General features: G+C 40.6%; 1 protein-coding gene across 1 annotated transcript; it reads right to left on the bottom strand.

Annotated features, from left to right (window-relative positions):
• Window positions 1-1446: 1446 nt before the first annotated feature.
• On the bottom strand, window positions 1447-18461 carry LOC139716093 (nuclear transcription factor Y subunit gamma-like). Its single transcript, XM_071627650.1, has 9 exons — window positions 18341-18461; window positions 17191-17265; window positions 15918-16031; window positions 14426-14521; window positions 13488-13676; window positions 9642-9716; window positions 4747-4872; window positions 2452-2568; window positions 1447-1560 (listed from the first exon to the last, which is right to left on the bottom strand). The coding sequence occupies exons 1-9, from the start codon at window positions 18455-18457 to the stop codon at window positions 1447-1449; spliced, it is 1023 nt and encodes a 340-aa protein (XP_071483751.1). The 5' UTR covers window positions 18458-18461.
• Window positions 18462-19479: the final 1018 nt, after the last annotated feature.

Raw genomic sequence — 19479 nt, 5'->3', positions numbered from 1 at the left:
AATATTTCAATAAAACTAAAACATTCTCATTTTCCACCAATAATCATATGCCATACATTACCTCAGTATCATATTTAAGCATAATAAACATTTGTTTACATAGCCACAAAACTGCGACGTCAAGAACATGTTGCAACACAATGTATCAATATTTATATAACCAAGGTGACAAATATTGATTGTAGTTAGCAAACTAAAAGATCTTAGAAACAAAACAACGCCATTTCAGTCAACATTATACTTCAAAAAACAGAGATTTACTTTACTCAAATATACCTTGGAGAACTTGGGGGAAAGAAGATAAAATCTGCTATTCACAATGGTGCAATTTACAGACACAAATTAATTTCATTTTACACAGAGTGTGTGGTTGGCAATTACAGACTTCATGTTGCAGTAATGTATGTATGTCAGATTGGTATTTCAAGGAGACACATTACAAGTACTCATTTTCAAAGATGAAACAAAGCATATTCTGAACAGCCCTGCATCAGCCTTTGATGTCAAATCCAGCCAATCTAATCCAAATCTGGTGAAATACGGTTTGAGGATGACAAGAAGTTATTGGTCATCACCAAGACGCGGCACTGCGCTGGTTAGACAAAGATAAGCAAAGATATCTTCAAAAATACCCCTCAATGAAAGATGTTACCTAGATTGTTTGGCTGGTAAGCTCCACCACCCGTGATGCTTCTTCCCAAGCTCATCCCAGCAATATATGCTTGTATGCAAACACTGTTAGTGCCCTAGTCTGGGGAGTGAGAGACAGCCCAGACCAGATCCAACTTATCTACAAAGCCATCCCACAATGTGTCAGACCCAGGGCTGACTAGGAGGCAGTTGAGTATTGGCGGTACTCGAGATTGTCACAGAGGATCAACTCAGAAGCGATAAGGATAATAATATCAACAATGATAATAATAACAATAATGTTAATCGTCATCATCATTACTATATTAAATGAATTGATACTACTACTACTGGCAATTATAATAACAGTGTCATTTGTTAGCTCCACACAAAGTTCATGGTTCAAAGGTCACATGGCCCTTCTCACTGCTCCTTGCTAGTGACGGATGCTTCCGTTTTGTGCTTGACTTTCCTCCAATGTTTCTCCCTGCTAACAGAGAGTCAAAGATCAAAGGTCAGCTAGCTCATGCTGTTCTTCAATGCCTTTCTCTCTGTGTTTTATTTCATTTCTCTTGTCACATTTTCCACGTTCAAAGGTCAGAGGTCACAGAGCTTCAACATCTTCCTCCTGGCTGGGGACAGCTTTTTTTCGTTTGCCAATTTCTGTTGGCTCCTAATAGAAATCAGAGTTCAGAGGTCAGAGTTCAAAAGTTAGAAGGCTGTCACTGTTGCTCTGTGCTGGTGACAGCTTTCTTTGCCGATCTCTACTGGCTTCCAATGAAATTCAGAGTTCAGAATTCAAAGGTTAGAGGGTTGTCACTGTTGCTCTGTGCTGGTGACGGCTGTGTCTGGTAATGCCTGCTGGAGGAACACTGGGGCCAGACCATTGCCTGCCTGAGCCTGGGTAGCCACCTGTTGTATCTGGTATACCTGGTACCATGGGAAGGAACCACATACAATGTAGACATTATAACAATGGTAATAATAACAATGATAGCTACTTTACAATATAGCGCTACATACACAGAAGTGCTCAAAGCGTTTCAAAGAAGAGAAAATGGAAAACAAACTATATACAAAACAAACTACCTGTATGCAAAATAAAAAAGCCATTCGAGCATTGAGAATTTAGGGTTTCTGGGACCAACACTGAACTAGGGCTTTCTATAGCTCAGTCGGCAGAGCACCTGGCTAGCAATCCGGAGGTCTCGGGTTTGAATCCCGATGAAATCCCATTTTCTTTGCACATTTTTCCAAATAAAAAAGATGTGATTTGAGTGGAAATGCAACTACATCAATAATGTGATTTTCCCAAATGTCTAATGGAAATATATTCCAACATAGTGGGCCTGCATGAACAAAATAACGGTTGATCCCCTAATGTGTTAGGAACTTATAGTAAAACATATGAAATGGAGTCAGATCAGTGTAGTTACCTATTAAACAGGGTTGCATTGGTGAACAAGTGGAGTATGGCAATCAGGGGCAGTGCCATGAACAGGATGAAACAAATGTCACTGGGGTGACAAGACCTTGTATCTTAAATTTTGGTGAAAATGACTTTTTTGGATTAATGGTCAAATAATCAGTTAAGTGATGTCCCACCCAAATCCTAACTGTCTTACCCCATAAATGAAGCCACCACGGCATGTCAAAAGAAAGGCTATCCCATTCGCTATGATACTTTGGCCGCCATGTTTTTTGGCTCTCCTGAACATTTGACATTTTGTAGATTCGAGGTCTTGTTGCCCCAGCGACGATAAGCAAGAGTAAATTATTCTAAGTTTGATACTGAGTAGAGACCATCAGCGAGGAGCCTACCTGTCCTCCTGATATCTGTGTGATGAATTCCTGGCCCGTTGTCTGCTGCTGCAGTAGAGTCTGTTGGTTCCCTGTACCTTGTCTCGTCACATACTGGATTTGGTTCCCTAATTGCACCTGTAGCACAACAAAGAGTTACAGTGCATAGATCAGGGTCCTGTTTCATAAGACTGCCACATTTTTATGACAAATTTGCTTTCCGCCAATCAGATGCACGGATTTCAGTAGCTTATAACATTTATGGTATCTTGTTATTCATCACAGGTTTTATGAAACAGGGCTTGGATCTTTTACAGATCTCTTAATCACAGATTGACAGAAATTTCAATTATCTTTTATCCTCCTTTACTGACCGTAAGAAAGTTTAAAACAACCATCAATGGATCTATCACTTGAAAAGAGATTGAGAGAAAAGTTAATCTTCTTTGACTTTTATTTCCATACCTAGAATGAATAGGTAATGTGAAAGATAGAATGGACATGTTTCCTAAAATCATGGGTGGATCATACGCTCAAATATAAAACTGAATGACATCATTTTTTTTTCTTTTAAATGTCAGGCAGTCATGCTTTGCAAGCATTTTATTGCATTTGGCATGTGTTAGGCACAGGTAAACTGCGTATTCAATCAAAAACACTGAGTGTTGCCACAATAGAAAAATGTCATACAGACTGATTGCTCATAAGGTATGACGACAATCATCTCATTAACCTGTCGAGGACAAGTCCCAAGTATACTCGGGCAGGTGTCTATGGGAAATGCGTGTTGTAGCAAAATCAAACCGTCCTCAACGGCTTAAAAACTTAGCAAATTAGAGCACCCAAGCTGTCCCTTCACTGGATATACAAAAGCAGCTGTTCAAAGTTCACCAAACAAGTGAGTATTGGTCAGTATACTTGAGTGACCCCCACATCGCTATAGTTAATGTTTATGCATGTTTAAATCATATTTCATCACTAAAATTCTATGAAATCCCACTCACATAAGGGAAAAATGCTGAAGATTCCAATGGAACTACAAGTTCAATGATCTATACCAGAAATTTGCAGCTATTGTCGTTGAACGCAAATGATGCAAAATAATTGTGCTCTAAGGAAGGGGCCCACACTTTGCTACCCCGCACTCCGACCCCCATAGACAAAGCTTGAAAAAGACAAGTGCGGGTGACCGTGATGAAACTGATAACACGTATTCCTTATATAAATTTAAGATTTTCAAGAAATACTGTACGGTTTTCACCTCACTTTGCTTGGTTGTGGTAATTCTGCAAAGTTTCAAGCGTACTGAACACAGTCAGGGGCGGAAATTGTTGTTCAGTGCGCTTGTAGCAATTTTACGCAGGGTGATGATATTAGGGCCCCTGATGAGGTGTGGGCACCTCACTATACTGATCCCCAGAAAACTAGAAATGTCGCTACAGCGACTGGTTATACCCCCGCCAAACAACATTTCATAAGCTTTGGTCAAAACAACATTTCATAAGCTTTGGTCAAAAAGCTGAGGAAGTAGTTAAATCCGCAAGATCTTTCCTTGATCTTCTGCCATTGATATGCCGTTACCATGGCAACGTACTTTCGGGTACTGTCGAAAAATGCGTCTTGCACATCTACAACCAAAGGCACACATCTGTACCAAGTTTCATGGAAATTGGGCAAAAACTGAGGAAGTAGTTTGCAACACAAAATTTTCCATCATTTTGGCTCATAATATGTGAGCTGTTACCATGGCAACATACTTTTTGTCACTGTCAAGAAATGTGTCATGCTGACCTATATCCTAAGACAAACATTCAATATGAATTCCATGAGAATTGGAAGAACACTGATGAAGCAGTTTTGCCATGAAGCATTTCGCCCTATATTTTACCAATAACATGCCGTTACCATGGCAACGCACTTTTTGCCACTGCAGAAATATGTGTCTTGCACATTAACATATTCAGATGAACATCTGTACCTAATTTCATAAAAATTGATCAAAAACTGTGGGAGGAGTTCGCAACGCAAGATTTGTACCCATTTTTGCCCATAATATGCCGTTACCATGGCAACGTACTTTTGGGTACTGTCAAAAAATATGTCTTGCACATCTACAACCCAAGGCACACATCTGTGCCAAGTTTTATGGGAATCGGTTGAAAACTGAGGAAGTAGTTCGCGACGCAAGATTTGCAACGGACCGACCGCCCGACCGCCCGACCGCCCGACCGCCCGACCGCCCGACCATCCGCTGATTCCTATATACCCCCTTCAAACTTCGTTTGGCGGGGGTATAAAAAGGCCAAGCTACAGTACCTGTTGATTGTCTCCGCTAGCATTAGCCACGACCTGCTGGAGGTTGGTGCCTGCTGGAAGCTGTATGGGAACCACCTGGCCCTGAGAGTTGATGATAGAAGCCTGACCATCCGCCCCCGTCTGCACCTGTGAGAAACAGAGAGAGTTCCATGATGTGTGATGCTTGGACATAAGACCTTTAACCTGTTGAGGACAGGCTGATCTTGCTACAACATGCATGTCCCATAGACACCTGTCCGAGTCGTCCTCAACAGGTTAACATAAACACATTCACACACCCACCACCTCGTAAAACGGTACTGCATAATAATACCATATTATATATTTTAAGAGGTTTTATTTTCACAAATTTCACGAGTCGGGTGCTATTTGTGAATTTTACAACACTCACGACCATTAACTCTGAACTCGAACCGAATGTGACATGCATCCGTACATTTCTCCATACAGTACTGTACTGCCTGATCATGAATTTAACCACTCGCAGAATTGAAGGGGTCGGTGCAATATAGTGCTAACCCACACAATTGTCATTTTGAGATAATCGCTGTTGAACGTTTGGAAAGTCCATACATTGTACATTAATACAACATGAATGCATGCATTTTTTACCATCTTATTGGTTGAATTAAAATATGATATTTTCATGGAGGTTAGAGTGAAGGATAAGGATTATGAAAATGCATGTAACTCATTTTTGACAGAAGTGTGGGTTAGCACTATATTGCACCAACCCCTTCAATTGTCAGGAAGTCCCAATTCATGAAAGATTAGACTGGCTAAATACATCATGCAAACAGTCCTTTACTCAGCCAGGATTGATCACTGCTAGAACACATTTCTTGCAATGGTCTACATTAACAGGAGTATGATGGTAACTCAGTCAATAAATTTACCTTTAACTTTGCCTACATTGTATCACTTCCCCCACATGAGCAACAAAACACTCACAGACACTCTTAACCTCACGAAGACTAGTCCATAGTCTACTTATGCTGGTGTCTAATGGAAAATGCATGTTTTAGCAAAATCAGCTCTTCCTTGATGGGGCAAGTTTACCTCGATATTGTTCTTGCATTTTGCAGGCACGACTAGAATAATACAAACAACACACACAAACACGCACACACACACTCACTCACATATCACCTCTTTCAATTGGCAAGTCACCTGCATTAAACCAATAAAAGTTCTAAAGTGTCTAGTCTCCCTGTAGTTTTCAAGGTGATGAAAGAGAAATGATAGTATACCTTGTAGATATCCATGCTCTAGTTGTACCTAGGTAATTATTTTCATTAGTATTTGCTTATATCTCTGAAAACTTGTGTCAGTGGTTGTATATAGCAGGTGGCTGCTATAGACAGGTGGCCACTATTAGAAAGGCAAGTTTGACTGTAACCTTGCAGAAACTGTTAGTTTAAATTCCAAATACATCTAAGCCTCATGTTACACATCTGGGCCAAATATCGACAAAGTGCCATGATTTGGGATGTCTTTGTGAATTTCTTTACTCCTCTTCTTTGTTATGTTTTTAATATTGTGTGTGAGTGTAAGTGGCATTAAAATCTGGGGTGTACAAACAGACAGACAGAAAGGAAAAGGACGACCTTGGGCACCCAAAGGGGTAGAGGTATAAGAATGTATTTACAGACAGGAGTTACTTGCCTTGATACAAGAAGCCTAAGACCCCGTTTACAGTGCGGGGCTGGGCCGAGCTGCGGCCGAGCCGCGGCTGAGCCCAGCCTCAATTGCGAGGCCGGGCCCCGCAATTTTGTCCGTTTACACTGCCGGGCTCGGCCACGCTTTTGATTCAAACCTTTCAATATTTTGTCGTAGTGGCGTTCTGCTTGTAAACAAATGCAATTTGGTATTGTCTGGTTTTCAGACCCTTTGCCAAATGAATTCCGTGGCGACGAAGTCGCCATTCGGGCAAAGGCCTTTGCCGAAGGAAAAAATCCTTTGCAGGACAAAACCACCTTAAACTATACTAGTTTTCGATGTTGAGGGGGTTAATATCCTGAACAGCGAAATAGTACAGGCAGAGGGTTTGGAAGCCAGACTAAAATTGGCCGCGCGTTTGGCCCAGTTTACGTTTACACTGAGAAAAGGCCGGGCTCGGCCGCCGGGCTCGGCCGCGGCTCGGCCACGGCTGAGACCACCTCCAGAGCGTGGCCAAATGCGAGGCTAATTTTGGCCTCGCATTTGGCCTTTTGCGCGTTTACACTGAAATGAAGGTGGGCTGGGCCGCGGCCGAGCCTCGCACTGTAAATGGGGTCCTAGGCAAAGAGGTAGCCTAAGACATTGCATACATACATTGTAGGCATCTGGTTTTACTGAATGGTATGAATGAAATAGAGCATGATGATCAAAGTGGAATGTGGCTTCAGAGGTGACAATGCATACAACCCAAGGAGAGAGGTTTGTCCATTGCTAGTAACTCAGCATTCCTTTTTTATCCTCTTTGCAAGTAACAAGCGAATGGATGAACAGAAGTTAAAATGCGAAGAGTGCCACAGAGGGTGCGTTCGAGCACTCTCCTAAAACAAACCAACCCGTACCAAACCCACGCCAGAGGAGCGCTCGAAATCTCCTAAAGTGCACCTTACTTGACTGAACTGAGCCAAAAGTGGACCACTTTCAGATGTGCTCCAAAAGGGTACAAAAAATGTACCAAAAGTTTGCATGTGAAGAATGTGCGTAACTTGCACATATGTCATAATGCAAAGAGTTCATTCTCATTGTACGGGACATCTGTAAATAGTTTAAGCATGCCAGGAGAATAACCCTCTTGTTACAAAGTGCATGACCCCCTCTTAAAATAACTCATGAGGTACCCTTTCTCCACAGAGTGCTTGAATGCTCCAAATCTAGCAAAGCATGGTGGGTTCCCTTTGGTTCGGATCGCTTTGATTGGCTTTTGCGCGCTAGAAAGCACCCAGAGAGTACAGTGCACTCCTGTTATAACTAACACGGTTATAACAAAATTCCGGTTACAACAAAGTAAAAATTTAGGCCGCGATATTATTCACTCTATGTATTTCTATTATATATTTTCGGTTATAAATAAAATTTCAATATAACGAAAGAAAACTGCGAGTCCCGAGGACTTCGTTATAATGGGAGTCCACTGTACATTACTTCATCCACCACCAAAGGCTGATAACACACCCAGGATCAGTTGGGATTATAAAGGCCACTATTAGTTCATTGCTGTCACCATACTGCATTACATAGCAATGTATACATGCTATATTAAGCCGGGTTCACACGTACAAAATAGCGGGATGACGATCGCGATGCACATCCCGAGTTTTTTTGCGAGCGTCCACACGTACCAAATTAGCGGGATAGTGATCGCGATCGGTATCCCGCTAATTTGACAAGCGTCCACACGTATTGCCGAAAGAGATAACAGCAAAGCCTGCAAACTGGGTCACACAGCGCCCTTCTCTATCACTGCCTGCGCGCACTTACCTTTGTCCATTGTCTTTTACGCGTCAGTGGTGTGGTGGTTCGCGCGCTGTTGTTGTTGTGCTCCAAAGAGGTGAAGGACCTCTTCGCAGAGGCCTCGCTGTAGTGATGTGCGCATTGCATGATGGGATATAAAAACTCGAGATTCTAATCCCGACCGTTCACACGTACCAGCGCGGGGCCAATTATCCCGCTAATTGATGAACCAGCGCAAGATTTCTTGGGATTAGCATCGCGATGCTTATCCCGCTAATTTTCGGGTTTTTTCTGTCCACACGTGCAAAAAACTTGGGATGACGATCGCGATGCAAATCTCGAGATTTGTATCCCGCTAATTGGTGTACGTGTGAACCCGGCTATTAGAAAGAATGACAATGTTTACCAAAAAAAAAATATATATATATGTGTGCTTGTATTGCACTTTGCTGAAGATACAAGATTGTCAAGTATTACGGTAAATATCCCAAGCACCATAGGAGAGAGGGGCGGTCCACGACACAATGAGACAGAATTATAAGCCATATATTTTCCACAGTTTCTATTTTCGAAAATATCGCAAGTCGGATGCTACGTATTTGCAAATTTTAAGAACACACAAAAATATTAACTCTACGCAAAGACATTGACTCTGATCCCGACATGAATGCAACATGCACGCATTAATTTCTCTGTTCATTACTTGTACTATACGATCGAATATTCAACCACTAGCAAAATTGTCGGGAAGTCCCTATTCAAAAAAAGTGAGTCTTCCTATCAATATATGGCATATGCAGTACTTATCTGAAGTATTTTCATTATCATGATGTTGACAATTTAGATTTTCAGGATGGGCACAGCAAAGTATATATTTTTCAAATATATTGTCATAATATCAAACACCAATAAAAGACATACAAGGAAATTCAGAGATTCTTCCAAACAAACAAGTTCAGCAGCAATGCAGAAAAAGCGAATAGTGTGTGATCTTTACATCATTTTTGCTGTCCAAGTCTTTAAAGCAGTCTGGAGAAGTGAATGTGAACAACTGGCACGATACATAATTTATGTTCTTCCTATTTGCAGATCAGCTCAGGGCTGATGTATGGCCACCTCCCTGAGGAAGAATTCTCCAGGAACTTTGAATCCATCTAAATGCTCACATAGACACCCTGGAGAGAGTTGGTATGATGTAGTCACTCTTCAATCACACTGTATCGGGTTCTACAAAGCAACGCTCATGTATTTAAACATGATCCGAGAAAAAGTGGTATTTCTAAAGGTACAGAAAGACTGCCGGAAAGGCATACAAATGTTAACACTCCTTGAAGATTGTGTTACAGTGAATCGCCTCACCACTACTCTCCCTTTTTTTCTTCTTCTTTGGGGGCTTTATTAGGAGTGGGGGATTTCCCACTGACCAATCACTGACCGGTATAGCTCACCTGCTGCAATGACTGCACCTGTTGGAGGAGCTGCTGACCGCTTGACCCGGCCTGAGAGCCCCCAACCGTGACAAACTGCATGGGTGGTGGGGGGAGGGGGGCCAAGGAGGGTGGGGGTAGGGTGCATATAGCAGGGGAGATACGGGCAGAGGGGCATTGGATGGGAGGGTTGATGGGTGAATAAACACTCACATGAAATGAGAACAATTGGTGTGATGGTCCCTCTCTAAGGAAACATGCCCCTTTTTCACCCTTCTATTACTGACATCAGCACTAGTTTCTGAAGCATAGTGAAGGAAGGAAAATATGGAAATGAATTGCTGCAATCACAGAGACTCCAACACTTCTGCTTTGAGACCATTTTTCTCACCATCTCCCACTCTCCCTCTGAGTTTGAATTTCTTCCAGTCTAGCTGTGTGTCTTCTGCTTTACACAGATGTGTTTTCTCACGCTTTGAATTTAGTTTTCTCTCACCAAACTTCAGTGGTGTCATATATGTTCAAAAATTAGGCCAATGAAGCACAGAGAGCATCTATGACCCTAAAGTTTCCAAGGTTCTTCAGCAGGCCCTGAACCGTGGCAACAAAGGGCGTGATGTGTACTACATGCACATCATATCGTCGGTTGAGAATGATAAGGGCGTTAAGTGACCACAATACCCATAGTGTTCGAGAAGACTTAAAGCCCTTCTCATTCTCAACAGACGATATTAGGTGCATGTTTGCACAACCAGAGTCTTCAGTTTGCTAGGTGGTCTTGGTGGAAGAATCTCTCATGTAAGAGATGCTTGGGGTTGGAGTCTCTGCAATCACAGAAATAAAGCTTCCTTTCTGTTGTTGATCTGCCTTGATGGCAGAGTGGTGCATGCAGAAAATGACTGGCTAAAATATGCTTCAAGGGAAACCCATGCAGTGGCAACTCTGATGGTCCCCATGTACCCTTGTGTGTGGCATGCCACCAAGTGCATGCTCGGATGAAAATGTAATTCATGGTTCGAAGTTCTCACAGGCAAAACCATTAAGAACTTAATCCAAAGTATTTGAAGGTACATGTTTGTTGTGAGAAAGCAATACTTATCTGATGCAAAACTATTTTTTTTTAAATTTAATTGCTATTTGGTGTGACAGAACAGAAAACATTATCTGATCATAAGAATGTCTTGTACAGCGCCACACTAAACTGAAGTGAATATGGAAATGAGAGTGATTTTCATCATTTAAATGTACATGTATGCCATAGTTCTAGATGGTAATAATTATGCTCACATCATTACAGCTACACTAAATTATATCTTATTATATGGAAAATTAATTCCTTGTTGCTCACTTTATGAGTTTACAACATTTTATTCTAACAATTATAGCAAATCAAAATTACATATGCAGGTTAGATTTTATCATTTGGGGTAAAAGAAACAGGACAACATCACTGTGTTGAAGTCTTTACAGCAATTGGATCAGGAGCTCCTTGATGTGATATACAGGCATCATCAGCAAATTACAATAACTGTGATAACTGCAATAAGCATGGCTGAAAGCCTGCCAGCTTTCAGCATTTCCTTGCATTGCTATTATGCAGCTACATATGATGCTTAAAGGGATCGTATAGCTTTGGTTGAGACCTAATTTTTGGTTTCTAACATTTTTGGTGAGATAATTAGAAACCTCTTGTGTAATATGAAAGAGCATGTAATTCCATGACGAAATCAATGTTCATTTGATAAAAATTGGTTTTGAAATGGCCGAGAAATCCACAACAGAGCGATTCTAATAAAGTATGGGACCCACCTTTTATTACACTTGCTTTGTTTTACTTTGTTTTTGGATGTTTCAGTCATTCCAAACCCGATTTTTATCAAATAAACTTTGAATTCCTCTTAAAATGGTATGCTCTGTACTATTTCATAAGAGTTTTCTTGGCATCTCGCAATAAAGTTAAAAGCCCAATTCTCATCTCCACCAATACTGCACCATCCCTTTAAGTTCATGCCAGCACAGTTTTTTTCTGTCTAAGCCGGTCTAGGTCATTGTGTCATGTTAATGTTTGCATGTCACTGGTTAAGGATACACTACCGATGCCAGTGGCATATTGCTCAAATAAGAATTGAGTGCTGGTGCTGCATGCAGAGGATTCTGCTTTAGAGTTCATTCAAACATGTAAGATTCATGCCACTATTACCTCTCAGAAGACGAAAAGAATAAGAATGATTTAGCTACAGATTTGAATACTTTGTTCACATTATAATACTGTAAAAGTGGAAATTTTCACAATGTTGACATTTTCGCACATTTCGCGTAACCAGAATCTAGCATGAAAATAAAAGCATGCGAATATTTTTGCGTGACATAAGTTCCAGTAGTTGACATCTTGATTCCGCGGAAATAAAAACATGCAAAACTCTCCTTACCCTGCCAAACGCGAAAATATCCACTTTTACAGGAGAATATCAAATTTTGATGATATACAAGTATATCATTCCTTACACCATAATAACTTGCTGTCATGCAGAAATGAAGGCAACAATGCATTCACTTCTCCTATTAAAAATGAAAAATCCTTCAGAGTGATTTGGCCCATTCTAAAAAGCAAGCACATTTATACCACATGACAAATGATCAAATATTACACAGGGATCAATGCCTTGCTGGTTATATCTGAATTGTTATTTTTCTTTGAAGTTTTCACGACACTTCCAAGTGCATGGTCTGTAATTCAGGTTCTAAAGGTAAGAATCTTTTTTTTTTTCATAGATCCTACATTGTATATAACTGCAAAAGAACATATAGTTGCTTATGGATTTTTTTTTTGCATATTTATCTTTTTCATCTAATATGAAATACAAAGCATAAGAGAAGTGCAGTATACATTCTGCAGTTTGGCAGGTCTTAAGAAAAAACAAAAGAACTACAGGGTAACTACTTCTCAGCCACTTTTGTGACATTCTATTCACATAGCCATGGTCCAGAACCGCCTTTCACAACAGTTGCTTTAGATCACGGACACAATACTGTCCTGGTCTCAAAAATTCACTTTAAACCAACTGAAGGACAGCGACTTCTTTGAAATTAGAGAGTGCAAATGTCCTGCCTTGATACTAAAATATTTCCCCTGATAGAGTAATTACTTTTACAGAATTACAATTCTACTGAGAATTGCAGAGATTAAGAATAAGTTTTTAGAGTCATAAATGGCTGTACAGAGGACAAACTTAAACAAGTCAGTTGCTGGAAGCATCTCTGGAGTCCAGATAGAGCTACAGCTCATTTGAAGCTGTACATATAAGGGTCAGATCCTAATTTATTCCAATGAAACAGTTGAATAACTTTCTTTTTGATAATTTTTCATATCTCCCCCCCCCCCCCATCTGTCTCTTTCTACCCCCACCCCACCCTTTCTTGTTAATACTTTTTAATTTTCTTTCATTTTTTCTTCTTTTTGCATTGTGCACTATTGACACAGGAATGGTGTCAGACGATCTCTATCAATGTTAAGATGAAATCAATGTTAAGATAAATTATCTATCTGCTTTTACCAAGCGTCATGAAGGTTGTGCTCAGTCTACTGTGGTATCTGTCTTTCTATCTATCTATCCATCTATCTATCTACCTTTCTATCTATGTATCTATCAATCTATCTATATGTCTATCTATTTATCTACTATCTACATGTATCTATCTTTCTATCTATCTATATCCATCTGTCCATCTATCTATCTATCTATCTATCTATCCATCAATCTATCTTTGATTTGCTATCTTTCTGTTTGTCTGCTGTTGCTGTTGTTCATGTTTTTGGTGTCAATGGAAAAAAAGGGGGGCGAGTAGAGGAGGGGTGCATAATCTCACCTGGAGTTGTGGTTGAGTGGTGATGAGTTGGCCTGCCTGGACAGCCTGCGGCTGGGTGGTGGTGGCAGCTGTGGCTGCCTGCTGGGCACCCTGGACCTGAAGGCTGGCCCCTTGGGCCTGGTTCTGGGCCACACTGAAGTAGTACTGGACTTGGTCCGCAGGGATGGCTGTTTGCTGCATCTGGCCATCCTGGGATGACCATAATGATGATGATAATAACATGAGCAGTTACTGTAGACACACAAACTGTAAATGCTTTTAGTGTGTGTGTGTGTAGTATAGGGGGAATCAAGGATAGTGCTCATGGTTTGGTCAATGGTCAATGGGTCAATGGTCAACCAATGGCTGTCATGTATTTTTGTATGATTCACTTGAATCAATAAACCATGAAGATAATTTTACATCTACTTGAGAGGGTCATGTTGGTCTGCACTTCTGCTTTGGACTACAGAGTTAAACCTGCTTTATAGTGGTGCTATTGCAGAAGTGGTGATCATTGTGGGTCTTGTTAGTCGTGACCCATTGACAAAGGCAGTAAATATCATATTCGATATGACATATTCCTTTTAAAAAGTGTTATCTATTTTTAGCTGATTACTGTCATTGCACACACTATTTCATTTCATTTCATTTCAATGCCAAACAGGTAAAGGGGGAGGGGGTTGAGATAATGCTTGTGGAAAACTGCAGTTAGGGGGTGTGAAAGAAGTTGAAAAATAAAGCTATACAAAACCAAAAGAACATATTGATACTGAGACTAAAAAATTCAACCAAAATTAAAAATTGTAGTGGCAAACTATCATTACAGCATTAAGTGACATTTTACAAACTTGCGTCATTTGTTCTTACAACACAGAGAGGCACATGATCTGATTTACATTATATTAAAATCAATACTTTTCTTCAGTCAACAAGTTTCATCAGGCTTGCTGACTCACTGATCTCTTCGGTGGCTTCAACTCATCCCTGGGAACGATGTCAATCAGAAAGTCAAACTGGTCATACTTTGTGATCGCCATGGCAATGTCGTTTCTCTGGAAAAGACCACAAAGAAAAAAAATCTTGTCAGGAACATCAACGACAAAGGGCAAGCAAGAATGAATGCAAACTACAATGTTAACATTAACTGAAATAACTATTGCATAGAATTTAAAGGAATACATATACATGTACGTAAACTACCCTTCTACTATACATTCAATGTTATAAAATGGGTTCAAGAATGTAGCCAATAGGAAGCGCTGAAATGAGTCACGTGTGCTTTGGTTATTCTAGTCCCATCGCACTGCGTGTTAAATCCTATTGCCGATCGTCTGTGCGCGCGGCGGCTCCTTTGAATTGCATGCATACAGTACGCGCTGTCAATCCTGTAAACAACTTCTAGTTTGGGCTGCCGGCCGGCCGGCCGGCCTTCCCTTGTGCAGAACATGTGTGGCGTACGTATACTCTTATACGTACACTTTGTACAGTACAGTAGACCAAGCGTTGTGGGACCGGACGCGTACATGGAGTCACTTTGAAGGGCAAATCCAACGATTTAGCAGGTTAATTCTCACGCCGTTTTCAGAGTATGTTGTCTAGTAGGCCTATATGAGGAGTCTATATCAAGTCTTTAAGGTAAAGGGTAGATATTCTATGTAAAATAAGTAAGTTTTCATGCGGGAACTTAAGTGTCCGGAAACCCAACCCCCCATCATACTTATACTGTATGTGCGGGATTTCCCAGTGCGACGTGCGTAAATGTTTGGGACGAACATCTTCGGACGTCTTGACCCACAAAGGTACGTGAAAAACGCTGAAAAATGCTGTTAGTTTTCGCATTTTTTGACCTATTTTATAAAACAAATGATGCACAGGATTATTTCGTGGCGTTAGCGGAGGCATATCCTGTGCATCATTTGTATATCATCATCCATTTTTCTAAGTTTATGTATTAAGATCTTGCATGAAACTCAGCATTCTTTCTCATAATGTTGATAATGTTTAGGACCAACACTTTCAACTCTTCTACACTTAAACAGATCATACATGCCCTTCACATACTGCCATTTTAAGGTAGATCAATACCAAGGTTGCAACATGAATCATGTGAACCATATGAAGCTACAATACAAAGGAAGCATTGCAAATATAAGGTACATCTAAATCAACATTGCCACATATTGAAACACAGCAAAAGTATATAAGTACAAAGTTCAGGGCATGAACGCGATTCACGTATCATTGGAATTTTATATTACTACATGTTTCTGTGAAGTTAATTACTTTCAGCAATTGTTTTAACATTTTCATGACAAACAAGCAGGGGCTTTCACACAAGATCATTTGATATGAAACGCACATTCCCTATCATCACATGAGGCACAAATTTATCTCACATGTCGTGACTACGTGTGTACACAATGTACACCTCTAACTTAGTACACTCACTTGTAATGTTCTTCTCTTGTTCTCCTCTGTGTGCAGCCATGCTCTTAGAGACAGCTCTGTGATGAAAATTTCTGCAGCCTTCGCAAACAGTACAGGAGCTTCCGCACTGATCATCTGCAAACAGATTACGGCATAGAAGTCTTGTAATCATACAGGCAGCAGATAAAGATAACTTATTTATGTTATCTTTCAGTGAAGTTGATGGATGTTTATGTCATAATTGCCAAACTACAGCACCAGACAATCTCTTCAAGTGATAGTATTATAAAAATATAAATGTTTCGGATATGAATATACGCCTAATCATCCTCACAGGGGAGACTGTGCACTCACTAGGGAGTTTTCGCTACACGACAGGAAGACCGAGAATATGCAGAAGCAATCAGTTGTGACAGTCCCCGTACTCGGACTCCTGATCCCGTCCCCATATCGCAGCAGTTTCGCTTTCCTGTTAGGACAGAGGCGTGGGGACAAGATCGCTGATTGGCTGGCTGGCTGGCTGGCTGGCTCACTCCTGCCCAGCATCAGGACCGAACGCTATTTTGGCCGAGTACCGTACGGTTTTCCCCAGGACGGGACATTTCTCGGATTTGATCATGCGCAGAAGCAAATTTTGCACACAGCACGCTCAACTACCGGCTGCTTCGTGCTTTCGAAAACTCACTAATGATTACTCTGTGCAGTTTTAACTCGTTAGTCCCTGCAAAATGGTGTTCTATCATACAGGACTCAACAGTTACATTGACACCAAATCTGTGATGACACCTATGAAATCTACTTCAATATCCTGTGGTCTACACAAAGTTTTATGAAAAGTGTTTCTGTTACATGTGCTCCATTCCTGAGGAACTCATTCACTCCTTATTTGAAAGAGGTGAATTTCACTGATCATTTTAGGACTACTTTAATACAGAACAATGCAAGGGGTAGGTTTATCACATTATTTTGATCTTCACCCTTCTGTGTAACTTATCTACTGGCAGATCGGACACTATGAAAGCATTATGAGCTTTGTAAGATGTCAAGCTAATCATCATTAGTACTGTAAAACCAGAAACATTCGCTGTGCACATGAAACTTTAACAATTTGGAGCTGACGGCCTTTTTCGCAGCATAAAACTTTCACGCACTACCACTTGCATTCAATGTATCGTGTAAATAAAACCTTTTGTGTGCATTTTACTTTCACAAATCCTGGTCTCTTGCAAAAATTCTTGAAAGTTTCAGGCGTCGAAAAATTTCTGGTTTTACAATATTTAAGGCATGAACCTACTTTGACATCCTCATCCAGCTTCATGATTTTCTTGATTCTAGCAAGAGGCAACTCCTGGGCCTGCTTGAAGTCCAGCTGCAGATAAAAACATCATACAAGAGTGGAGAAAAAAATAATGTATGACATGTCAGTCATTAGAAATCAAACACTATATGACACTAAACCTACATTGCATTTGTGGAAATAAGTCCAAGAGTTCAGAGAGCAACAACAGTAATGATTACCATTCACATCAAATTTTTTTACATGTAGCTATGTATTCCAGCACATGATTTCTCTCTTCAGCTTGTCTGCATCCTATATTAGAGAACATATCAGTTATCACTATGTAAACGCACAGCTTTTCGCTGTAGACCATTGTACTAATTCATTATTTCAGAATTGGAATTTTTACGTATTCCGTGCAACCAGAAGCTAAGGCAAAAATAAAAGCATGAAAATATTTTTGCATGCCATATGTTCCAGTAACTAATGTCCTGATTCCCCGGAATTAAAAACATGCAAAATTCATCTCAGCCGCCTACGCGCCAAAAAATTATTCACACGAAAGTATCCACTTCTACAGTAGATTTTTTGCCTCATTTCATGTGCAAAAGTTATCAAACTGACAGGACAGCCTCTTCATGGCGATACATTGTAGCTAATAAATTCACATAATTACACATGACATTCCAGAGTCTACATGGTTCACAGACATGGACATAAATGTTCTTTTATTTGATACAGGAGTCCTTGAGAAGGAACCATTACCAAGGCTGCCGAGTCTCACTCTGATCTGCAGATATCTCATGCCTGAGAAGGTTGGGGGGGGGGGGGGAGGGACCTGATATACTGCATGAATACAAATATCTGATTAAAAATGACTTGTGTGCGCATGTTTACAAACTTTACTTCATAAATACTCTTGGATAATCCATAGTCAGAGAAATTCATCATTTAAGACACAATGTCAAGTGTTATAGTTAACGCACAAGCATTCACTAAAATATGATCAAGCTGGTCGCACCTTTAATGATCCAAAAAATTAATCCATAGGTCCCCCTGGCAACAAGTCTACCACCTCCTCCACTTCTCTGGTTGAAACACACCCTCTCACAGTCTCACTCTCACACCTTGTTCCATGTTGGTTGTCCAACAAAATTTGACTCACTGCTTTTAACTGCTGGATGGTGTCCATCTGTCGACTCCAGAACTCCTCGTGGTGCTGCTGAGCCTCCGTCTGATTCCCGCTGGACTGACCTTCCGCTGACTCCATTATCTCAGACATTTGCAGTCAAAATCTCTCAGGCCAAGTTCAGCGCCACGTTTTGCTTGTACCGTACTTGTAGACTGTACAGTCTTTTTATTGTTAGAGAAGGCAACAACAAAAAAAAACAGGAGTTGACATATTTTGTTTCACCTGCAATGACCTTTTGGGGTTTGTTACCATTTCCGGGTGGTCAGGAAGACTTAACGACTGAAATACTGTAAAAGTGGGAATTTTCACGGTGCTGAAATTTTCATTTTGCGCAACCAGAAACTAGCGCAAAATAAAAGCACGTGAATATTTTGGCTTGTCATATGTATGTTTCAGTAGTTGACGTCTTGATTCTCCCGAAATAAGAACATGCAAAACTCCTCTTACCCGAGCTGGAAAAATTAGTCACGCGAAAAATATCCGCTTATGCACAATACAGTTTTGGTACTACCGGGTCTACTTGAAAAACAAAAATGCAGAATTAAACTTCTACAAAATGCACACACTGATGTATCCATAACAATACGCAAGATTTCAAGATGGTAGAAATAGTAGGGCCTATATTGTAGGAAAACAGTATGGGTCATAACCTAGGCTAGGCTCTTAACTTAAGTCTTTCGCTTACAGTACACACAGTACAGTCCCATCTATTTACTTTAACAGCAGTGACATTTGCATTGACTGGCTGCATATTGTGCGAGTGTTATGTTCTGTAGGAAACACACGGACAGGCAGCATAAGAAATACAACATTGATTTTGGCTTTTACACGCTCATTTTATTCTAGAAGACTCTGCCTCGGTGGGAATACCTCATAATTTCACTCAGGCTACAAAATATTTCTGCGCCTGTCGCATAATAACATGTGATTTGCTCAAAGTTGACGCCGAGTGATATAAATGGTTGGCCGCCTTGATGTGATAAGCCAATAGCCATAATCATTGTTAGCCAGAGTCAACCCGCCAACCAATCAACGTATACCAACGCTGTACACAAGTGACGGCCAGATACGATTGGGCCAGACTGACCGCATTTGTGGTACACACTTCAACA

The sequence above is a fragment of the Diadema antillarum genome, unplaced genomic scaffold (assembly GCF_040938485.1).
Source record: "Diadema antillarum isolate AM-2024a unplaced genomic scaffold, OU_Dant_1.0 scf00000061, whole genome shotgun sequence".
Lineage (NCBI taxonomy): Eukaryota > Metazoa > Echinodermata > Echinoidea > Diadematoida > Diadematidae > Diadema > Diadema antillarum.
Note: the sequence above shows the minus strand (reverse complement) of the source record. Positions and strands in the feature narration are given on the sequence as shown.

Coding starts and splice junctions, on each gene's coding strand:
- LOC139716093 (XM_071627650.1), bottom strand. CDS start 18,457: ATGTCTGAGATAATGGAGTCAGCGGAAGGTCAGTCCAGCGGGAATCAG. Junction 16,032..17,190: donor AGCTGGATGAGGATGTCAAA/GTAGGTTCATGC, acceptor ATCTGTTTGCAG/ATGATCAGTGCGGAAGCTCC. Junction 13,677..14,425: donor TGAAGCCACCGAAGAGATCA/GTGAGTCAGCAA, acceptor TGGTCATCCCAG/GATGGCCAGATGCAGCAAAC.